The sequence below is a fragment of the Triticum urartu genome, chromosome 7A (genome assembly GCF_056163025.1).
Source record: "Triticum urartu cultivar PI428250 chromosome 7A, HENAU_Tu73, whole genome shotgun sequence".
Classification (NCBI taxonomy): domain Eukaryota; kingdom Viridiplantae; phylum Streptophyta; class Magnoliopsida; order Poales; family Poaceae; genus Triticum; species Triticum urartu.
This window is the reverse complement of record NC_141879.1, coordinates 161,038,368-161,058,395: the sequence shown is the minus strand read 5'-3', so window position 1 is coordinate 161,058,395 and position 20,028 is coordinate 161,038,368. Positions and strand designations below refer to the sequence as shown.

The window sequence follows — 20,028 nt, the reverse complement described above, 5'->3', positions numbered from 1 at the left end:
TTTCATTTTCTCTCTATCTTCTGCAGTGGTCAGGCATTGAGTCTTACTCAACTTCACACCTTGTAACATAGGCAAGAACCCTTTCTTTGCTTGATCCATTTTGAACTTCTTCAAAACTTTGTCAAGGTATGTGCTTTGTGAAAGTCCAATTAAGCGTCTTGATCTATCTCTATAGATCTTAATGCCCAATATGTAAGCAGCTTCACCGAGGTCTTTCATTGAAAAACTTTTATTCAAGTATCCCTTTATGCTATCCAGAAATTCTATATCATTTCCGATTAGTAATATGTCATCCACATATAATATCAGAAATGCTACAGAGCTCCCACTCACTTTCTTGTAAATACAGGCTTCTCCAAAAGTCTGTACAAAACCAAATGCTTTGATCACACTATCAAAGCGTTTATTCCAACTCCGAGAGGCTTGCACCAGTCCATAAATTGATCGCTGGAGCTTGCACACTTTGTTAGCTCCCTTTGGATCGACAAAACCTTTCGGTTGCATCATATTCAACTCTTCTTCCAGAAATCCATTCAAGAATGCAGTTTTGACATCCATCTGCCAAATTTCATAATCATAAAATGCGGCAATCGCTAACATGATTCGGACAGACTTAAGCATCGCTACGGGTGAGAAGGTCTCATCGTAGTCAATCCCTTGAACTTGTCGAAAACCTTTCGCAACAAGTCGAGCTTTGTAGACAGTAACATTACCGTCAGCGTCAGTCTTCTTCTTGAAGATCCATTTATTCTCAATTGCTTGCCGATCATCGGGCAAGTCAACCAAAGTCCACACTTTGTTCTCATACATGGATCCCATATCAGATTTCATGGCTTCAAGCCATTTTGCGGAATCTGGGCTCACCATCACTTCTTCATAGTTCGTAGGTTCATCATGATCTAGTAGCATGACTTCCAGAACAGGATTACCGTACCACTTTGGTGCGGATCTTACTCTGTTTGATCTACGAGGTTCAGTAGTAACTTGATCTGAAGTTCCATGATCATCATCATTAACTTCCTCACTAATTGGTGTAGGTGTCACAGAAACCGGTTTCTGTGATGTACTACTTTCCAATAAGGGAGCAGGTACAGTTACCTCATCAAGTTCTACTTTCCTCCCACTCACTTCTTTCGAGAGAAACTCCTTCTCTAGAAAGGATCCATTCTTAGCAACGAATGTCTTGCCTTCGGATCAGTGATAGAAGGTGTACCCAACAGTCTCCTTTGGGTATCCTATGAAGACACATTTCTCCGATTTGGGTTCGAGCTTATCAGGTTGAAGCTTTTCACATAAGCATCGCAGCCCCAAACTTTAAGAAACAACAACTTTGGTTTCTTGCCAAACCACAGTTCATAAGGCGTCGTCTCAACGGATTTTGATGGTGCCCTATTTAACGTGAATGCGGCCGTCTCTAAAGCATAACCCCAAAACGATAGCGGTAAATCTGTAAGAGACATCATAGATCGCACCATATCAAGTAAAGTACGATTACGACGTTCGGACACACCATTACGCTGTGGTGTTCCAAGTGGCATGAGTTGCAAAACTATTCCGCATTGTTTCAAATGTAAACTCGTAACTCAAATATTCTCCTCCACGATCAGATCGTAGAAACTTTATTTTCTTGTTACGATGATTTTCAACTTCACTCTGAAATTCTTTGAACTTTTCAAATGTTTCAGACTTATGTTTCATTAAGTAGATATATCCATATCTGCTTAAATCATCTGTGAAGGTGAGAAAATAACGATATCCGCCACGAGCCTCAACATTCATCGGACCACATACATCTGTATGTATGATTTCCAATAAATTTGTTGCTCTCTCCATAGTACCGGAGAACGGCGTTTTAGTCATCTTGCCCATGAGGCACGGTTCGCAAGTACCAAGTGATTCATAATCAAGTGGTTCCAAAAGTCCATCAGTATGGAGTTTCTTCATGCGCTTTACACCGATATGACCTAAACTGCAGTGCCACAAATAAGTTGCACTATCATTATCAACTCTGCATCTTTTGGCTTCAACATTATGAATATGTGTATCACTACTATCAAGATTCATCAAAAATAGACCACTCTTCAAGGGTGCATGACCATAAAAGATATTACTCATATAAATAGAACAACCATTATTCTCTGATTTAAATGAATAACCGTCTCGCATCAAACAAGATCCAGATATAATGTTCATGCTCAACGCTGGCACCAAATAACAATTATTTAGGTCTAATACTAATCCCGAAGGTAGATGTAGAGGTAGCGTGCCGACCGCGATCACATCGACTTTGGAACCATTTCCCACACGCATCGTCACCTCGTCCTTGGCCAGTGTTCGCTTAATCTGTAGTCCCTGTTTCGAGTTGCAAATATTAGCAACAGAACCAGTATCAAATACCCAGGTGCTACTGCGAGCTCTAGTAAGGTATACATCAATAACATGTATATCACATATACCTTTGTTCACCTTGCCATCCTTCTTATCCGCCAAATACTTGGGGCAGTTCCGCTTCCAGTGACCAGTCTGCTTGCAGTAGAAGCACTCAGTTTCAGGCTTAGGTCCAGACTTGGGTTTCTTCTCCTGAGCAGCAACTTGCTTGCTGTTCTTCTTGAAGTTCCCCTTCTTCTTCCCTTTGCCCTTTTTCTTGAAAGTAGTGGTCTTGTTGACCATCAACACTTGATGCTCCTTCTTGATTTCTACCTCCGCAACCTTTAGCATTGCGAAGAGCTCGGGAATTGTCTTATCCATCCCTTGCATATTATAGTTCATCACGAAGCTCTTGTAGCATGGTGGAAGTGATTGGAGAATTCTGTCAATGACGCTATCATCCGGAAGATTAACTCCCAGTTGAATCAAGTGATTACAATACCCAGACATCTTGAGTATATGCTCACTGACAGAACTATTCTCCTCCATCTTGCAGCTATAGAATTTATTGGAGACTTCATATCTCTCAATCCGGGCATTCTGCTGGAATATTAACTTGAACTCCTGAAACATCTCATATGCCCCATGACGTTCAAAACGTCGTTGAAGTCCCGGTTCTAAGCCGTAAAGCATGGCACATTGAACTATCAAGTAGTCATCAGCTTTGCTCTGCCAGACGTTCTTAACGTCGTCAGTTGCATCAGCAGCAGGCCTGGCACCCAGCGGTGCTTCCAGGATGTAACTTTTCTGTGCAGCAATGAGGATAATCCTCAAGATACGGACCCAGTCCGTGTAATTGCTACCATCATCTTTCAACTTTGCTTTCTCAAGGAATGCATTAAAATTCAACGGAACAACAGCACGGGCCATCTATCTACAATCAACATAAACAAGCAAGATACTATCAGGGACTAAGTTCATGATAAATTTAAGTTCAATTAATCATATTACTTAAGAACTCCCACTTAGATAGACATCCCTCTAATCTTCTAAGTGATCACGTGATCCAAATCAACTAAACCATAACCAATCATCACGTGAAATGGAGTAGTTTTCAATGGTGAACATCACTATGTTGATCATATCTACTATATGATTCACGCTCGACCTTTCGGTCTCAGTGTTCCGAGGCCATATCTGCATATGCTAGGCTCGTCAAGTTTAACCTGAGTATTCCGCGTGTGCAAAAACTGGCTTGCACCCGTTGTAGATGGACGTAGAGCTTATCACACCCGATCATCACGTGGTGTCTGGGCACGACGAACTTTGGCAACGATGCATACTCAGGGAGAACACTTTTATCTTGAAATTTAGTGAGAGATCATCTTATAATGCTACCATCAATCAAAGCAAGATAAGATGCATAAAAGATAAACATCACATGCAATCAATATAAGTGATATGATATGGCCATCATCATCTTGTGCTTGTGATCTCCATCTCCGAAGCACCGTCAGATCACCATCGTCACCGGCGCGACGCCTTGATCTCCATCGTAGCATTGTTGTCGTCTCGCCAATCTTATGCTTCTACGACTATCGCTACCGCTTAGTGATAAAGTAAAGCATTACAGGGCGATTGCATTGCATACAATAAAGCGACAACCATGTGGCTCCTGCCAGTTGCCGATAACTCGGTTACAAAACATGATCATCTCATATAATAAAATTTAGCATCATGCCTTGACCATATCACATCACAACATGCCCTGCAAAAACAAGTTAGACGTCCTCTACTTTGTTTGTTGCAAGTTTTACGTGGCTGCTACGGGCTTAAGCAAGAACCAATCTTACCTACGCATCAAAACCACAACGATAGTTTGTCAAGTTGGTGCTGTTTTAACCTTCGCAAGGACCGGGCGTAGCCACACTCGATTCAACTAAAGTTGGAGAAACTGACACCCGCCAGCCACCTGTGTGCAAAGCACAGCGGTAGAACCAGTCTCGCGTAAGCATACGCGTAATGTCGGTCCGGGCCGCTTCATCCAACAATACTGCCGAACCAAAGTATGACATGCTGGTAAGCAGTATGACTTATATCGCCCACAACTCACTTGTGTTCTACTCGTGCATATAACATCAAACCATAAAACCTAGGCTCTGATACCACTGTTGGGGAACATAGTAATTTCAAAAAAATTCCTACGCACACACAAGATCATGGTGATGCATAGCAACGAGAGAGGAGAGTGTTGTCTACGTACCCTCGTAGACCGAAGCGGAAGCGTTATATCAACGCGGTTGATGTAGTCAAACGTCTTCACGATCCGACCGATCCAAGCATCGAAAGCACGACACCTCCGAGATCTGCACACGTACGGCTCGGTGACGTCCTCGCCTTCTTGATCCAGCAAGAGGGGCGAAGTAGTAGATGAGTTTCGGCAGCACGACGGTGTGGTGACGGTGTTGGTGAAGAACAATCTTCGCAGGGCTTCGCCTAAGCACTACGAAAACTATGACGGAGGATAAACTAGAGGAGACGGGGTTGCCGGCACGCGGCTTGGTGTTTCTTGATGTGTCTTGGGTGCTAGCCCTACCCCTCTATTTATATGTTGAGCCTTGGGGCCGAAACTTGGAGTAAAAGCCTCCACAAAGTCGGTTTCACCCGAAAGGCAAGAGTCCTTCTCGGACTCTAGGGCCAGACGCCAGGGTTCCCGGCGTCTGGACCCAGATGCCAGGGACCCTGGCGTCTGGCCCCTGGACTCTGCAAAACTTCCTTTTGCGCTTTCCAAAAACCTTGTGGGCTTTCCCCTTTGGCCCAGATAAAGTGTTCTCGTGCCCAAACATTTCGGGAAACATCCGGAACCCCTTCCGGTGAATTCCGGAACCCTTCCGGAGATCAAACACTACAATCCACATATCAATCTTTACTTCCGGACCATTCCGGAGTTCCTCGTCATATCTGTGATCTCATCCAAAACTCCGAACAACATTCGGTCACCAACATACATAACTCATAGTACTATATCGTCAACGAACGTTAAGCGTGCGGGCCCTACGGGTTCGAGAACTATGTAGACATGACCGAGGCACCTCTCTTGTCAATAACCAATAGCGGGACCTGGATGCCCATATTGGCTCCTACATATTCTACGAAGATCTTTATCGGTCAGACCGCATAACAACATACGTTGTTCCCTTTGTCATCGGTATGTTACTTGCCCGAGATTCGATCGTCGGTATCTCAATACCTCGTTCAATCTCGTTACCGGCAAGTCTCTTCTCTCGTTCCGTAATACATCATCCCGCAACTAACTCATTAGTTGCAATGCTTGCAAGGCTTAGGTGATGTGCATTACCGAGAGGGCCCAGAGATACCTCTCCGACAATCGAAGTGACAAATCGTAATCTCGAAATACGCCAACCCAACAAGTACCTTCGGAGACACCTGTAGAGCACCTTTATAATCACCCAGTTACGTTGTGACGTTTGGTAGCACACAAAGTGTTCCTCCGGTAAACGGGAGTTGCATAATCTCATAGTCATAGGAACATGTATAAGTCATGAAAAAAGCAATAGCAACATACTAAACGATCGGGTGCTAAGCTAACGGAATGGGTCATGTCAATCACATCATTCTCCTAATGATGTGATCCCATTAATCAAATGACAACTCATGTCTATGGCTAGGAAACTTAACCATCTTTGATCAATGAGCTAGTCAAGTAGAGGCATACTAGTGACACTATGTTTGTCTATGTATTCACACATGTATTATGTTTCCGGTTAATACAATTCTAGCATGAATAATAAACATTTATCATGATATAAGGAAATAAATAATAACTTTATTATTTCCTCTAGGGCATATTTCCTTCAGGAGGTACTCTGCGTCTTTGGCTTATAACGTGCACTACTTGACCATCACCCATTCTGCCATGTACAAGGTTGTCTGGAGATTCTGCGCCCCCCCCCCCCCCCCGAAAGTCAATTTTCTTGCATGGCTTGCCATCCAAGATAGGTTATGGACATCCGTTTGCTTGGCCAAGCGAGGGTGGCCAAACAGTGGTCCGTGCACCCTCTGTAGGCGTGAACAAGGACGGTCGAGCACATTTTCTTCCAATGTAGATACACTTTGAGAGTTTGGGAGATGGTTAGATTTTGCCTTCAACTCATTGATTTGGATACTTCTGGTTGGGCGACTTACACGAGCATCCATGATTGATGGTGTGAATCGGCTTCCGCCCATAGTGCACACAAGAAAGTGATGCCTTCTATCTTTATGCTCGTTTCGAAAGCAATTTGGATGAGAGGAACGCACGGGTTTTTAGAGGCCGCTCCGCTCCAACGTTTAGCACTCTCCAACCAATCAAGCACGAGGCGAAGCTATGGATCCTAGCAGGGGCGAAACATTTGGGTCTTCTGATGCCGGGAGAGTAACGGCTTGTATTTTTCTTTTCGGCCTTTGTCCAGTGCCTGGATACCTTGTTAAACCTCCTTCTTATTTAATGAATGGGGCGCATCTGGCAGTAATGACGACCATGCTTAGCTATTTGAATTTTTCTTGCAAACAACAATTTGCAGTTTGCTTAGGTCACGGACATCTCCTGGACCATCTCATATATTGTCTATGTACGAAACCTGCTTCTCCTCTTTTTTTACTAGGAACGTTTCCCTTTTCTGATCAAGAAATTGTTTGGCTTTCAACTCCATGGTACTGTAATAAACTGATGCTGAGGATGCTTCATTTTACATGCAGACATATTTCAGCTGTATTGGGCTTGTATGCTTGCATGCACCAGTTTGATGCGCACTGCATGGATTTGAATAATCCCCATCGGGAAGGGATTAAGTGAATTAACCAAAATGATAGGAATTAGAAGGGGTCACGATTGACTAGAGGATTGCCCGGTGGCATATGACTTGTATAAATTGGGCCGATGGCTTAGGCCAACTCCAACGCACGACCCCAAATGGCTCGTCCGTGTCCGTTTGGGGGTAAATGGACAAAGCAGGACCTCCAACACGCGACCGTAAACGGACCGTCGTTCGTTTTCTGTCCGCTTCCGACCCACTCCTGGCCCAAGATTGAGACGAGTTTGCGGCAGAACGGACAGCACGCGCATGGGCGTGACGCGTGCCCTTGTCCTCTTGGCCCGCCCGTCGGTGGCACAGGCAGCCACTTTCCCTCCCTTTCCTCCAAAACGCTCCGGGCCTCGCCCTCCACTCTCCCGCGTCCTCGGCCTTCCCCCTCCCTCCATCCACCATGGCCGATGAGGCGAATCCCGGCAACCCACCACCGGCCGCCCACCCCGTGGCGAAGAAAACAAAGCCTGTGAAGAAGCTTCGGTCGGAGCTCACGTCGGCGGAGGCCGCCAAGCTCGACGCCGAATCGGCCAAGAGGAGGAACCGGCGAACTGTCACGACGGAGAAGAAGGCCGTCGTCGAGTACGCCGCCAAGTGTTCCCTGCGGCGTGCGTTGCAGCACCAGGCCGACCTTGACGACAAGGAGTCCACCGTCTCCAAGGCGCACACCCTCCTCATGTTGGGCATTGTTGGGTGCTCATCAAAGATTGCCCCAAGTTCAAGGACCAATACAATGCTCTTAAGAAGAATATAGGAGAGAAGGCGGCCATGGCTGATGAGGGAGACGTGCTCAAGAGGTCGAGGGGCAAGACAAGCTCAAAGGCCGACGAGAAGCGTGATGTGTCTTCTATAGCCTTGCAAGGAAATTCGGAGAACATGATGAGCCAAAAGGAAGTGCGGGAGGAGAGCAGGTGCAAAGGGAAGGAGGAGCAAATGAAGATATACCTAGATCTTCAAACGAAGAATCTTGACATGGAGGAGGCCGTGAAGAAGAGGAAGCTCGACATAGAGGAGGCCGCTCAACTCAAGAAGCTAGAGATCGAGGCCACCAATGCCGGCACAAAAGCCAAGGAGATGGCACTAGTGTTGATGAGCGTCAACAAGAACAACATGTCACTAGAGAGGAAGGCTTGGTTCATGAACCGGCAGAAGGAGATGTTAGCCCGTGACGGCCTGAACTAGGTGAGACCTCGGCCACGCTGGCCGCGATGGCGGTCCTTTCTTAAGGCTGGCTGGTGTGTCGGCCGCTGGCTTTGTTGCCGGCGTGAAACATGTACTTTTTAAAGGCTGGCTGTGTTGCGGCATGAGACTATAGGCCGCTGGCTGTGTTGTCGGCCGACGTGAACTAGTGCGAACCGTGGCTGCGACTTAAATCCTTGGTTTCTCATGTTTGCATGCACGGGGACAAGATGCGTCGAAGATGCGACCGCTCGTTGGGCGTCCTGCCGACGCAAACTCAAATCCGGGTGGATACGACCCAATTGTCACCCTCAAACGGACGAAATCCAGACAAAACAGACGTCTGTTTGGGTCATGCGTTGGAGTAGGCCTTAGTATGGAGCAGACCATGTGCCACAAGCTCCGGTCCAGAAAAAGTAGAAAGTAGCATCGTTAGAACACCATTGTGGGCCACAACATTAATGGACAACCGGCAAGAAGCACTGGCGCATTGAATATTGATGCAATGAAAAAGAAATGCATCATGCAATACGCCTGTGTTCACTGATCCCTATGTGGACCAACGGCTCGGATAATGATACCATATGGTAATATGACCCATGTTGAATTTCCGCTATTCCTATGCATACAACAAGGAGCGATTGCTCTAACAAGATTCGAGACACGAACCAACCTGTAGTTGGATGGTTATGTGGACAGTGGTATCCCCAGCCCACCAGGGTTCAAGTCCTGGTGCTCACACTTATCCTACGGTGACTTATTCATAAAATCTCAAGATGATATGCCGGCTCGATCTCTCAGAGATGCTCATAGGGATAGGATGTATGTGTGTGTGTTATAATAGTATGAGCACTTGCGTCTGTACTGTGTTTAAAAAAAGCAAGATTCGAGATGAGGAGGCGTTTCCGCTTTGGAGCTTTTTTAATTTTTTTGAGCCGGAATACTCTTTATTCCATTAACCAGAACGGCTAGTCAAATTGCTGGCAATTAACGCATGAACAAAGTCTGGAGCCCCATCCGGCCACAAGGCTGAGGATGCATGGCTCATACATGCACCGTGAGCAGCTAGGGCGTGTTTGGTAGCCTGCATGAGGCCCGGCCTGGCTCGTGCGGGACGAAAACGGGTCGATTGGTTGCCTACTTTCACTGTTCGGCCTGCATGACACGAACCTTAAAGCACTCCTGGGCCTGGCTCCCTGGGAACGCATGAATCGGCAGTTTCTCCAAGGCCATGCCCGAGCGGTGCACGTGGGCGGCGACGGCTGCACGTGCGCGGCCACGCTCGAGAAGCCACGTTGCTTGCCGAAGCGCCGGCAGTTATTAGCCTCACCGCCCCTCACCGCTCCCTCTCCCCACTCTTCCCCACTCTCCCAACTCTCACCGGCGGCGGCGGATCGGAGCAGAGCAAGAAGACCACCGGACTCCATCACCGGCGAGCGGATCAGCAGTTGGCCCGCGGCAATGGCGGTAAGCACTTCTCTTTGTTCGACATGCAAAACTTTTTCCCGTTCGATCCGGCGATAGATTCGATCCACGGCGGAGGGGAATGGGGAATAGAGGTAGATAAGCATAGGGGTAGTTCATACTAGTTCATACCAGTTCATACGAGTTCATATATGCAAGATCGGAATAGAGGTAGATGCGGATGCAGAAGGGGGATTGGGGGATAGGGGGTACACAACGGACACCGGCTCACCGCAGCGGCCGTCACCGGCGTGCGGAGCGGTGGGTCGAGCTGCTGGCCTTCATCTTCTTCTTCATCGCCGTGCGGGCCGGCGGGTCATCGTCGTCGTCCTCGGCGGAGTCGAGGTCGATCTGCCAGGTACGACGGCCTGGCTCCGGCGCCCTTGCTGGCATCTGCATCGCTTCTTCTTCCTCCTTAGGCTCCCCACCGATGACCGCCGGCGGCGCGATAGCCGTCTCCTAGTACACTGTGGCACGGCGGTCATTAGGAGCCCAGTAGTTCTTGTACTTGCACCACTTCTTCCTCTGTTTACCGTCGTCGGAGACGGCCTGATTCATGGCCCAGCGAATGATGTCAACTACCATCGCGCCCTTCGCTGGGTCAGGAATCAACGTCTTCAGCTCTTCTGCAATGGCCTTCATGAACACTGCATTAGATTCCTTCTGCATGTCAGGCATGGAGCCGAAGTTCGAGCACACCTCCATGGTGTTCTCGAACTTGGTGCGGTCACCAGCCGACCACCCGAGGAAGAAGGCCCTCCAGCCAATACCCCAAGGGAAGGGGTTGGCTTTGGAGCTGGAGCTAGAGCTCATGGCGATGGGGAGGAGGAAGGTTGACAGTTAGAGAAGAGAGGGGGTGGGTAAGTAGTGGTGGGCAGGGCGAGTAAATATAGGGGCGATGGAGAGGAGGAGAAGAGTGACAGTCATGCCGTTTTAACTACATGCTCTTCAATAAGCCATGAAATCTGTGCTGTGCCTGACTCCATGAATTGTGTGCAGATCGAGGAGAGCAATGAGATGGGCACGGAGGTGCTCCCGACCGTTGACAACAAGGGCAAGCAACCCCTTCACCTAATGCCCGACGAGGTTGTGCTGCCGCCCACCGCCGAGGAAGACCCGAAGACGCCTGAGGGTGGCGACGATGAGGGCATGGAGGAGCCCCCCCAGCAACAAGCGCCGCAACTACGGCCACTACCATCAGGAGGATGGCCCAACTCACTTCTGCAAGGTCATCCTTGCACCGAAGCTTGAGTGCATCCCCATGCCCCTGGACTTCACCAAGCACTTCGTCGCGGTGCCGACGGAGTTCAAGCTCAGGAACAACACCGGCTGCTCCTGGAAGGTGACGGTGAAGCTGATGAACGGCAGGGTGACCCTGGATCAGGGTTGGGCCACCTACGCAGCCGTTCATCAGATCAAGATCGGCTACATGGTGAGGTTCAAGCTCCTCACTCCAAACACCCTCAAGGTCACCATCTTCGACGACGATTGCATTGAGGTCGTCAACAAGTGCGGGAAGCACGGCGAAGCCTTCGCCGCCAAGGAGTAGGGTCGGGGCCTCCCTAAGTACTATCGAGTCTGCTTTGAACTGTTTATGTTTATGGTTTATGCATAGAACTGTTATGAAGTGTGGTACTGCTTATCAGAAATATGCTCTTAAGTAGTTGATCCTCTTTTTATACTCTGCTCTGTTTATGATGTGTGCTACATGGTTGTGCCGAAGTGTGCTGGTAACATCACCAACTAGCCAAAGAGGTTACCACACACCAAATGTTGCATACAACCAAACACCATGCCTTGGGTTTGTCCACTAACATGCAGGCAACCGAACACCAGCAGTGTGGTTCTGCCCATGCAGGCAACCAAACAACATGCAGATGACGCATTTGAGGCTGCATTTATATAGCCAGACTGAGTTGAGAAGGCTATGCAATGCACCTACTATTGGCTACATCAACCAAACACGCTCCTAGAGAATCAGCTACAGTATTACAGCCCCTTGGGCAAAAAACAATCTTAAAAAAGAAAAAGTTTAAACTAACAAAGATTTTAATCTCTCTAAGACAATACCGATGGAAGAGTGGTACTGGTCTATCCCTTTGATTGCATGCATAAGGAAAAGCCAACGGCAGCCGACCCAATTTTCGGCCAGCCACCATGCAACCATTGGATAGGGTGTTCCCCTGTTGGCGTCTCTTTCCCGGCCACCATGTGTGCCCATTCGGCGAGGGACGACAAGCGTCCCGCCAGCAAGCTCTCCAGCATCGATCGGAGTAGCTGGAGAACTTGCAAGAAACCGGAAATGGTCAGTTGCCTGACAAAGTCCTCCCAGAATCTTCCCAACGGTAAACAAACCATGCAAGTAGACCTCACGTAAAAACATTTTTTTGTGTTCAGTTGCGCTCCTGCGCATGCAAGACCTAGCCACAACTATGCATAATCGGCTACGGTGACACTTATCAGGATTATTAAAGACAAAGCCAAAATCTCGATCAGCATTCACCGAAACAAACAGTATTTTTTTTCTTTTTTTGAAGAGCTACGATACAGGCCAGAACAAACAAAGGTAACACAAACACAAACACTGGAAAATGAACAGGAATGACGTAGAAAGACATCTAACAAAAATAATAAACCAACCGGAAATATATGACAACTCACACAGCCAGAAAAAGAAGCAACACATGTATGACCTGAAGCTACTTTCAACGAGATTCCACATTTACCAACCAACCATTATGCACTCATTGGAGCAACAAAAAAACTCGCAGATGGGGAGGGACTGGATTGCGACATACCCACAGGCTAGGTTATTACATACTCCGTAGTTCTATAATAACAAAATGGCTCCCAGACTTCCACATTGCCCCTTCCCTCTCCTGACCTCCCAGACTTCCACATATGCCATTGCCTCAATCCTCTCGGTGTCCGCGTGGCCACCTCCCTGCGCCCCTGCCCCTGTTGTTCAAGTTCCTCGGCTGGTAGTACCCATCGTCGTTGTTGTAGTACCCGCCGCCACCACCACCACCCCGGCTATTCTGGTACCCGCCGCTGCCACCACCACCCCGGCTGTTCTGGTACCCGCCACCGCCACCACCACCCCGGCTGTTCTGGTACCCGCCACCACCACCCCGGCTGTTCTGATACCCGCTGCTGCCACCACCATCCCGGTCATTCTGGTATCCGCCACCACAACCCCGGTCATTCTGGTATCCACCACCACCTCCACACCCATTTTCGTATCCGCTGCCCATGCCACAGCCACCACCACCACCTCCACGCCCATTCTCGTATCCACTGCTCATGCCACGGCCGCCACCACCACCACCTCCACGCCCATTCTCGTATCTGCTGCCCATGCCACGGCCGCCTCCATGCCCGCTGCGGCCATTAGGGTAGGCCCCCCTCCAGCCACGATCACCACCTTGCTGGTTCTGACAAGATTGCCGAGGGTGCTGAAACTGTCGCTTTTTTGGCTCGGCATACATCTGATCTTGTTCTTTCACATCAAATTTCTCCTGCTCTGCCTCAGCCACGCGATATTCCACACGAGGGTTCACCAGGGTTTTACCATCCTGAAGTTGGCATGTTAGTATCAGCCAGATATATATTATATACACAGAAAAACACTCCACAGGTCATCCAGTCATTACCACATTTTGCACATCGGCTGCATTAGACTGATGATCATTGTCGATTTCTGTGGCATGCGAGGAATCTTCCTCGTCGTCCTGTCAACAAGTAAACATACCAACAAGATCAATATAAGCTTTAATCATTTCTACTTTCAGAGGTCAACAAACAAAATACTTGACCCCTCAAAATGTCCCCAATTAAAACCGTGTAAATTTTAAATATAAACACTCATCTAATAATTACAAAATGTGTACCATTTTTCAGTCTATCATAGCTCAGCTTCTGGGTGTTAGAACAAACACAAAATGAATAACCAAGCCAACACGACTAAGCAACAGTAGAAACACTTCACAGTAACCAAAATAATAAATCTAGCAAGATATCTTGTTTTAATCTCATCTGCAGAAAACACTTCGTACATGGTAGTGCTTTAGGTGAACATTCATAGTCATGACTGATCACATATGCTAGTATCAGAAAATTAGTAGTGCTTTTGCTTTCTGGATATAGTGGTTGATTATTTGCATCCAGCGCAATTAAAAAAGGCATCCCTGAAAAGAAAATACTATAGCTGGCAGCTTAGCCTCCTAGCAAAGTGCAACTGCTGTCCTGCTTGAGATATATTTACTTATTATACGACTGACCCTACAGAGGCAAGGAGTCCAGTCGAGTAAGTTAAGGGCATTGAGTTTGGAATCAGACTACGGCTAACCAGGAGGAACCATATAGTCCTCTAGGAAATGTGACCCTCTCATCAAGAATAACAATTACATGTACCTACATTTTCTTCTCTATATCAATCTACACCAACTACCAAGACACTAGCATGGGCATGGCTCACAGGGAAGCCACCAGCAAATAACGCCAAAAATCTTCAGTGAAGACCGAGGCAAAAGTTTCAGGAGTTCGGGTTATTCTAAAACTTGCATTAACACAATGCTCTCCGGGAAATCAAATCCTTTATGCATAAAAAACTGAAATGCCATCAGCGAAATATGTATGCACCATTACACACTAAGTGTCCAGACGACCGCTGTGAGTTGGATAAGGTCTCTCATCATATGGCACAAAATAAAAACAGTACTTGAATTCCCAGCAACCCAAAACAATGGGAAAACACCACAAAAGTTAAACGATAACCCAAGTTCATGATTGGCTGTTTGGAAAATGCAAGACAACACAATTTATCCAGGAGAACTACTTAATTATTAATGCATCATTTCAAATGTGTACCCCACCTCAGTGCTTTATCATAGGTATGTACTCCCTCCGTCCGGAAATACTTGTCATCAAAATGGATAAAAAGGGGTGTATCTAGAACTAAAATACATCTAGATACATCCCCTTTTATTCATCTTGATGACAAGTATTTCCGGACGGAGGGAGTATGTAGGTGCATTTTAATAGTACTCTACACCAAAGAACTGTGATATTACCAAAGGTGTAGTAAGGTGATGACAGTGCTGTCTAGCTTTTGTTCCAATAATCATAATACTAAAAGGTGGAGATGGACATTGTACAGTTTCTAAATATAATGTCTGAGGCAACATGCAGTAGGTGATGCTTGGACGATTTACAGTGAATATACCATGATTTTTAGTTTTAAAAGCATAAAGAACTGTACACGTACACACAGGTTTAAATCTAGGGAAATCAATGCAGAAGCGATGCCAGCATAAAATTGTTACTAAAAATATCACAATGTTGTTATAAAGAATGGAGAACTGTGAACGTGAACTCTTAGGTTAGAAATCCCATTTTGCAATTTAGGAAAATGACACTACCTTTAGTGTTAGCACACACAAAAGAGCAACACTATAACTTCTATACATATTTAAATTGCAAGTGATTTTATGATGAGCCCTAGAGGCTGGAGCTTTACCCATGTCATATTAATGCTGAGTAAATAATTACATACTATCTCAACAAGCAAGCTTGCGCAACGAACTGCAAAACTGGCAAGAACAATAGGGCTATAGATTCTGCAACTAGCAGCATTGCAATGCGCCTAGGAGATTGCGGCTAAAAATAATAAGAATTCCTCAAATGGAAGTCAAAGAAGATCCCTCGGGACTTAACAAAGATTACGAATGATCTATAGTTATGAAAGAGAATCTGCAACTCAGAAAAGTAATCTAGCAATAATATCGAAGTACACAGCTAGGATGCCAACGAACATATATTACCAGACCCAAAGAATATACAACTATTAAGTTGTGTTATCAAAGTAATGTTGGTCACAAGTCCTAGACTTGTAATCATAAAGTAGATAAGCAACAAGAAGAATGACAGATAGGAGTAAAATGGTCCCCAGGTCCCAGGAGCATGTGCTCCTTCAGTGGACGGTAAATAAATAATTCTGAGTGTCAAAAATTCAGGTAAAATTACACATGCAAATGTTTGAACCATTCAGATTCCAGTAGGTTTTCTTGGAAAAACAAACACTTTTTTGCGCCTGAGCAAAAGAAACAAATCTGGGCTCTAAAATGTAATCTTTAGAGGCGCAAAACTTGTACAGAAAAAAAGGAGACCCAGTGCTAGAAGCTCCTACGCCAGGTGGGGCCTGGGGAAGGATTATACGAGGCAAGCCTTACCCCTGCACACTGCAATGCAGAGAGGCCGCCTCCAAACTTGTTTTACACAATGGGTACAAATATTGTCAGAGCGCTAAACTTGGTTTCTCCACTCATGCTGCAGAAATGCCAGCTTTTTCCGTTAAATTTACAAACGTAATAAAATACAAGAGAATTTACATGTGTATCCTTTTCAGAATGTTTTGATATCAGGGATTGGGATTGCTGTTCTTTTCAACCAGCATTTTAAGTAATGGCCAACAAAGTAAAAAAGGAACAAATGTACAATAAACAATCATGTTATTGCATGACTGCAATATGATGAATTCTAGCGCGTGATATTTATAATCTTTAATACAACAAAAACTCAATTACTATGTTTGCAAACTGCGAAGACCCATCAGAATAGAGACCATCCTGTACCTAGATAGTGGTAGCACTACACATAATATTATACAAAGATCATAGTTTTTAAGTTATTATTTTCAGCGTTTTTTCCAGAACACCAATGCACAGGCACTGTCTGTTATATCTAAGCAACGGCGCACAACATCCATATGAAACAGCATAATATACACCCCAAATGGATCGACCTTACAGTTTTCCAATTAAAGCTATAATCAGCACAAAAAGCACCAGCAGCAGCAACAATGATGATAATAATAATACTAGGAGCACTGTGCACTACAGCAGATCAATCATTGACAAAGATTAGAACAAAGTTTCAGGGCAATGATCACTTCACCATGCTAAGCATATACTATTAAATTACTAAGGAGTGCAATTTGCTTTTTCACCTTGTGATTTTCAGCAGCTAGGGTCTCCTTGAGTGATGGTGCCTCTGGTGAGTCGGTCATGCTCATCTGTGCCTGCAGACCTTCAGCTCCATGGTTCCCAGCAGCTGCAGGTGCTGTGTAGTAGTCTGATGCCATGATCCTGTCTAACTTGGACCTCACCGCAGCATCTACAGCAAAAGGCCACAAATTTCAATCAGCAATCACCTCAAATCAAACCAAATTACAAACCTATATCAACCCTCACATGTAACAGAGGAGCCAGGGTGGATCGGCGCATCAGCACGGGTTAGCCATAGGCGGGCATGATGGGCACAGGCCTGGAGTGCGTCATGGTGGGAGACACCATCTGCGGAAGAAGGGCGAGCCGCGGCAAGGGCCGCCACAGCAGACACTGCGTCAAGGTCGTTCTCCACGAGCAGGTCCACGGTATCATCCCATACGTAGCCGTGGGTGATGCAGCTGCTCCGTTCGTTCTTGCGTGCAACCATGGTGGCGATGAACTCGTTCGGTGACTTGACATAAAAAAGGGAGCCGAAGTAGATGAGCGCGAGGAGGTCCTGGATGGACAAATCGGAGCCAAAGGATGAGGAACCGGCAGCAGGTGCAGGGACGGTGGAGAGCTCGTTGGTGAGAGCAGTGGAGAGTGGTACGCGGAGGCGCTCAAGCTCGTCAATGAGCGCGGCGATGACGGGCTTGGAGTGCATGAGCTCCTTCTGCTCCTGGTTAAGCATCTTGCCGGCAGCGACGGACTCCTCCATCTGCGCGATGCGATTCTGCTTCTTCCGCAGCACACGGAGACGCTTCGACACCACCGAGAGCACCGGCCCTTCCTTGATTTCAAATATTGTCCCTTTGGTTTCAAATTCTTTAACCAACTCTGCAAAAAAATGCAAAGCATAATGTAAGGCAACAGTAATGTTTTCATCAACAAAAAAGCAACTAATTACATGTGTTATCAGACTACCATATTAACTAGTGCTTTTCCGGTTATTACAATTTTTTGTTAACTCCGTAAATTTATTAGGGACGAGTACCTGAAGTCGTGCCAAAAGAGCTAAAAAGAACACACGGTTCATATGTTGGTTCGAACCACGCCGTCTTTTGAGGAGCACACTGCGCACCAGACTCGAGCTTCAAACTTTTGGTGTCCACAGTAAGTACATATGCTGTCGGATGGCACATACTCTCGTTCGCCATAATGTAAATAACATTGTCATCAAGCAAGCTTAATGTAGGACCAGCACTAGTCAATTTCTTCCAAGTCAAATTGTTTTCCTCATCAAACATCCCAGGCAACAAATTCGGCAAACTTGAGTCGGTGAAAGATATCTCAGACGTATCAATCGTCAAGCCATCACACCAAACATCTGAATAAATTGATCTAGTCCATGTTTTAGCCATCCAGCCATAATCCTTTGCTCGCTTCATGTTGAAGAAAGCATCTTGCACATGAAAATCTAACTCAACACACTTGATCAAATCATTGAATATCGTCACATGACGGTGTGGTCTTGGAGTGAGATTCTCAAACATCAAATGGAACTCAGACGTATCACACGGTTCCGGAACTGGCAACGGAACAAAACGGATGGTAGGCTTTTCATCCAAAACATTGCATAAGAGAATTCCCCACCAGAGATCAATCCAACCTATGATACCCTTTTCTGCATATGCCACGCTCATGGTATTATGAAGCAATAGCTTATCCCTGGCATTCCTTGTCTCATTATCCTCAGCGACACAAGCAACCTGAGAGTGCCAATCATTCGTGTCAGATCGATATATGTGGAGTGTGTAATGTTTGCGAGACTCAAGTCTGAAATATTCAACATGTGGGAAAATGACAGCAAAGTCTTCACTGTTATCACTAACAGGCAAGATGGCAGCCATGTTTGGCGAAAAAGAAGACGGGTATGGCCTTGCAAGAAGATGAAGAGAGGCGAAATCGGGCCCTGCTTTGTAAACAAAATAGTCGATGAACAAGTAACGGTTGACACTGTCCGAGAAGGTGATAGCCAGCAGTACAAAGCCTCCAGTTACACCAAGTATACGAGGCGGTGCTGTCAAGCGATCCCCGGTCTGATCAACGCAGCTGACCAGGCACAGTGAGATGGCTGGAGGGTCAACTGCTTCAAAAGAAACCTCCAAGTGAACCCCTTTGCTATTCTTGGATTTTGCGGTAGTGGAATTTTTCAACTCGCCCACTAAACATTTTTTATCCAAGAGGATTTGGGGGTGGTGGCCACACGGAGAAGGATGGTCTTGCATTGCCATGACGGAAGTGAAAGGGTGCCGATGAAGATATGGATCGTGGAAGGCGGCGAATGGCCTAGCCCTGGGAATTGACGGGAAAGAAGCTCGGGGGTCGATGTCAGGGAATCAGGGTAGATGAGCTCGGACTATGGCTGCCTGGGAGTCAGGGTAGACGGCCGGAGACGGAGCATCGTGGAAAAGGCCGAAGGTGGGAAGCGTCGGGATGGCGGTGGTGGCGGCGGCGGCAGGCGGTCGAGGTGCGCGGCGGCAGGCGGTCGAGGCGCTCGGCGGCAGGCGGCCGCGGTGGCAGGCGGTCGCGGTGCGCGGCGGCGACGGTGGAGCCGAACCCTAGCGAGGCGGCGGCACGAGGGAGACAGATTGAGCGAGGGGAAGAACCGAAGGAGCGAGACAGACCTTTTTGACAGATCGGTCGCAACAGATCCTCGAACGCTCGGGGCGGCCGGCCCATGTAGTGTAAGGCTCGGTAGCGAGTTGTTTCCAGTGAGTTTGTTTTTCCTTTTTTTGAGGTTTTTTTTTCTATTTTATTAGTTTTCAGTGGGTTTTTATTTTGGTTTTCCAGGAAAACACGAGATTTATTTGTTTATTAAAAATATATTTCTTAAAAAAATACATGGAATTTTTGAAAATTTGAGAATATTTTCTAATATGTTTGTGAGCATTTTATGAAAAAATATAAACACTTTTTTATATTTCTGAACATTTTTAAGAAATTTTTGTAAATGACGAACGTTACAGTTTTTAGTAATAGACTAGCACAAGTGTTTTCAAGGCTCTCTTGATAGGTTTTGGAATATTTGAGAATACATAGGCGGAAGAAATAGGTCGGCAGAGTCACGAGGGGCCCACAAGGGTGGGGGGGACGCCCTACTCCCT

The 20,028-nt window shown here is 46.5% G+C and overlaps 1 protein-coding gene, 1 non-coding gene and 1 pseudogene across 4 annotated transcripts; 1 reads left to right on the top strand and 2 right to left on the bottom strand.

The window, feature by feature from the left end:
* The first annotated feature begins 10,949 nt into the window (after positions 1-10,949).
* On the top strand, positions 10,950-11,424 carry LOC147958764 (putative B3 domain-containing protein Os03g0621600; annotated as a pseudogene).
* A 1,363-nt stretch (positions 11,425-12,787) lies between these two features.
* Positions 12,788-19,237, bottom strand: LOC125518565 (uncharacterized). Of its 3 annotated transcripts, none has more exons than XM_087535316.1 (6): positions 17,916-19,237; positions 17,126-17,758; positions 16,882-17,048; positions 13,529-13,606; positions 13,198-13,450; positions 12,788-13,149 (listed from the first exon to the last, which is right to left on the bottom strand). In XM_087535316.1, the coding sequence occupies exons 1-6, from the start codon at positions 19,153-19,155 to the stop codon at positions 12,788-12,790; spliced, it is 2,733 nt and encodes a 910-aa protein (XP_087391442.1). In that variant the 5' UTR covers positions 19,156-19,237. The 3 variants fall into 3 exon arrangements, with proteins under 3 accessions (XP_087391442.1, XP_087391443.1, XP_048539338.2); XM_087535317.1 differs by having other exon boundaries at positions 12,788-13,098; XM_048683381.2 differs by having other exon boundaries at positions 12,788-13,450.
* Positions 14,492-14,578, bottom strand: LOC125526164 (small nucleolar RNA Z161/Z228). The gene has a single exon (XR_007291584.1). It is a non-coding gene; the product is annotated as a small nucleolar RNA Z161/Z228 (small nucleolar RNA).
* Positions 19,238-20,028: the final 791 nt, after the last annotated feature.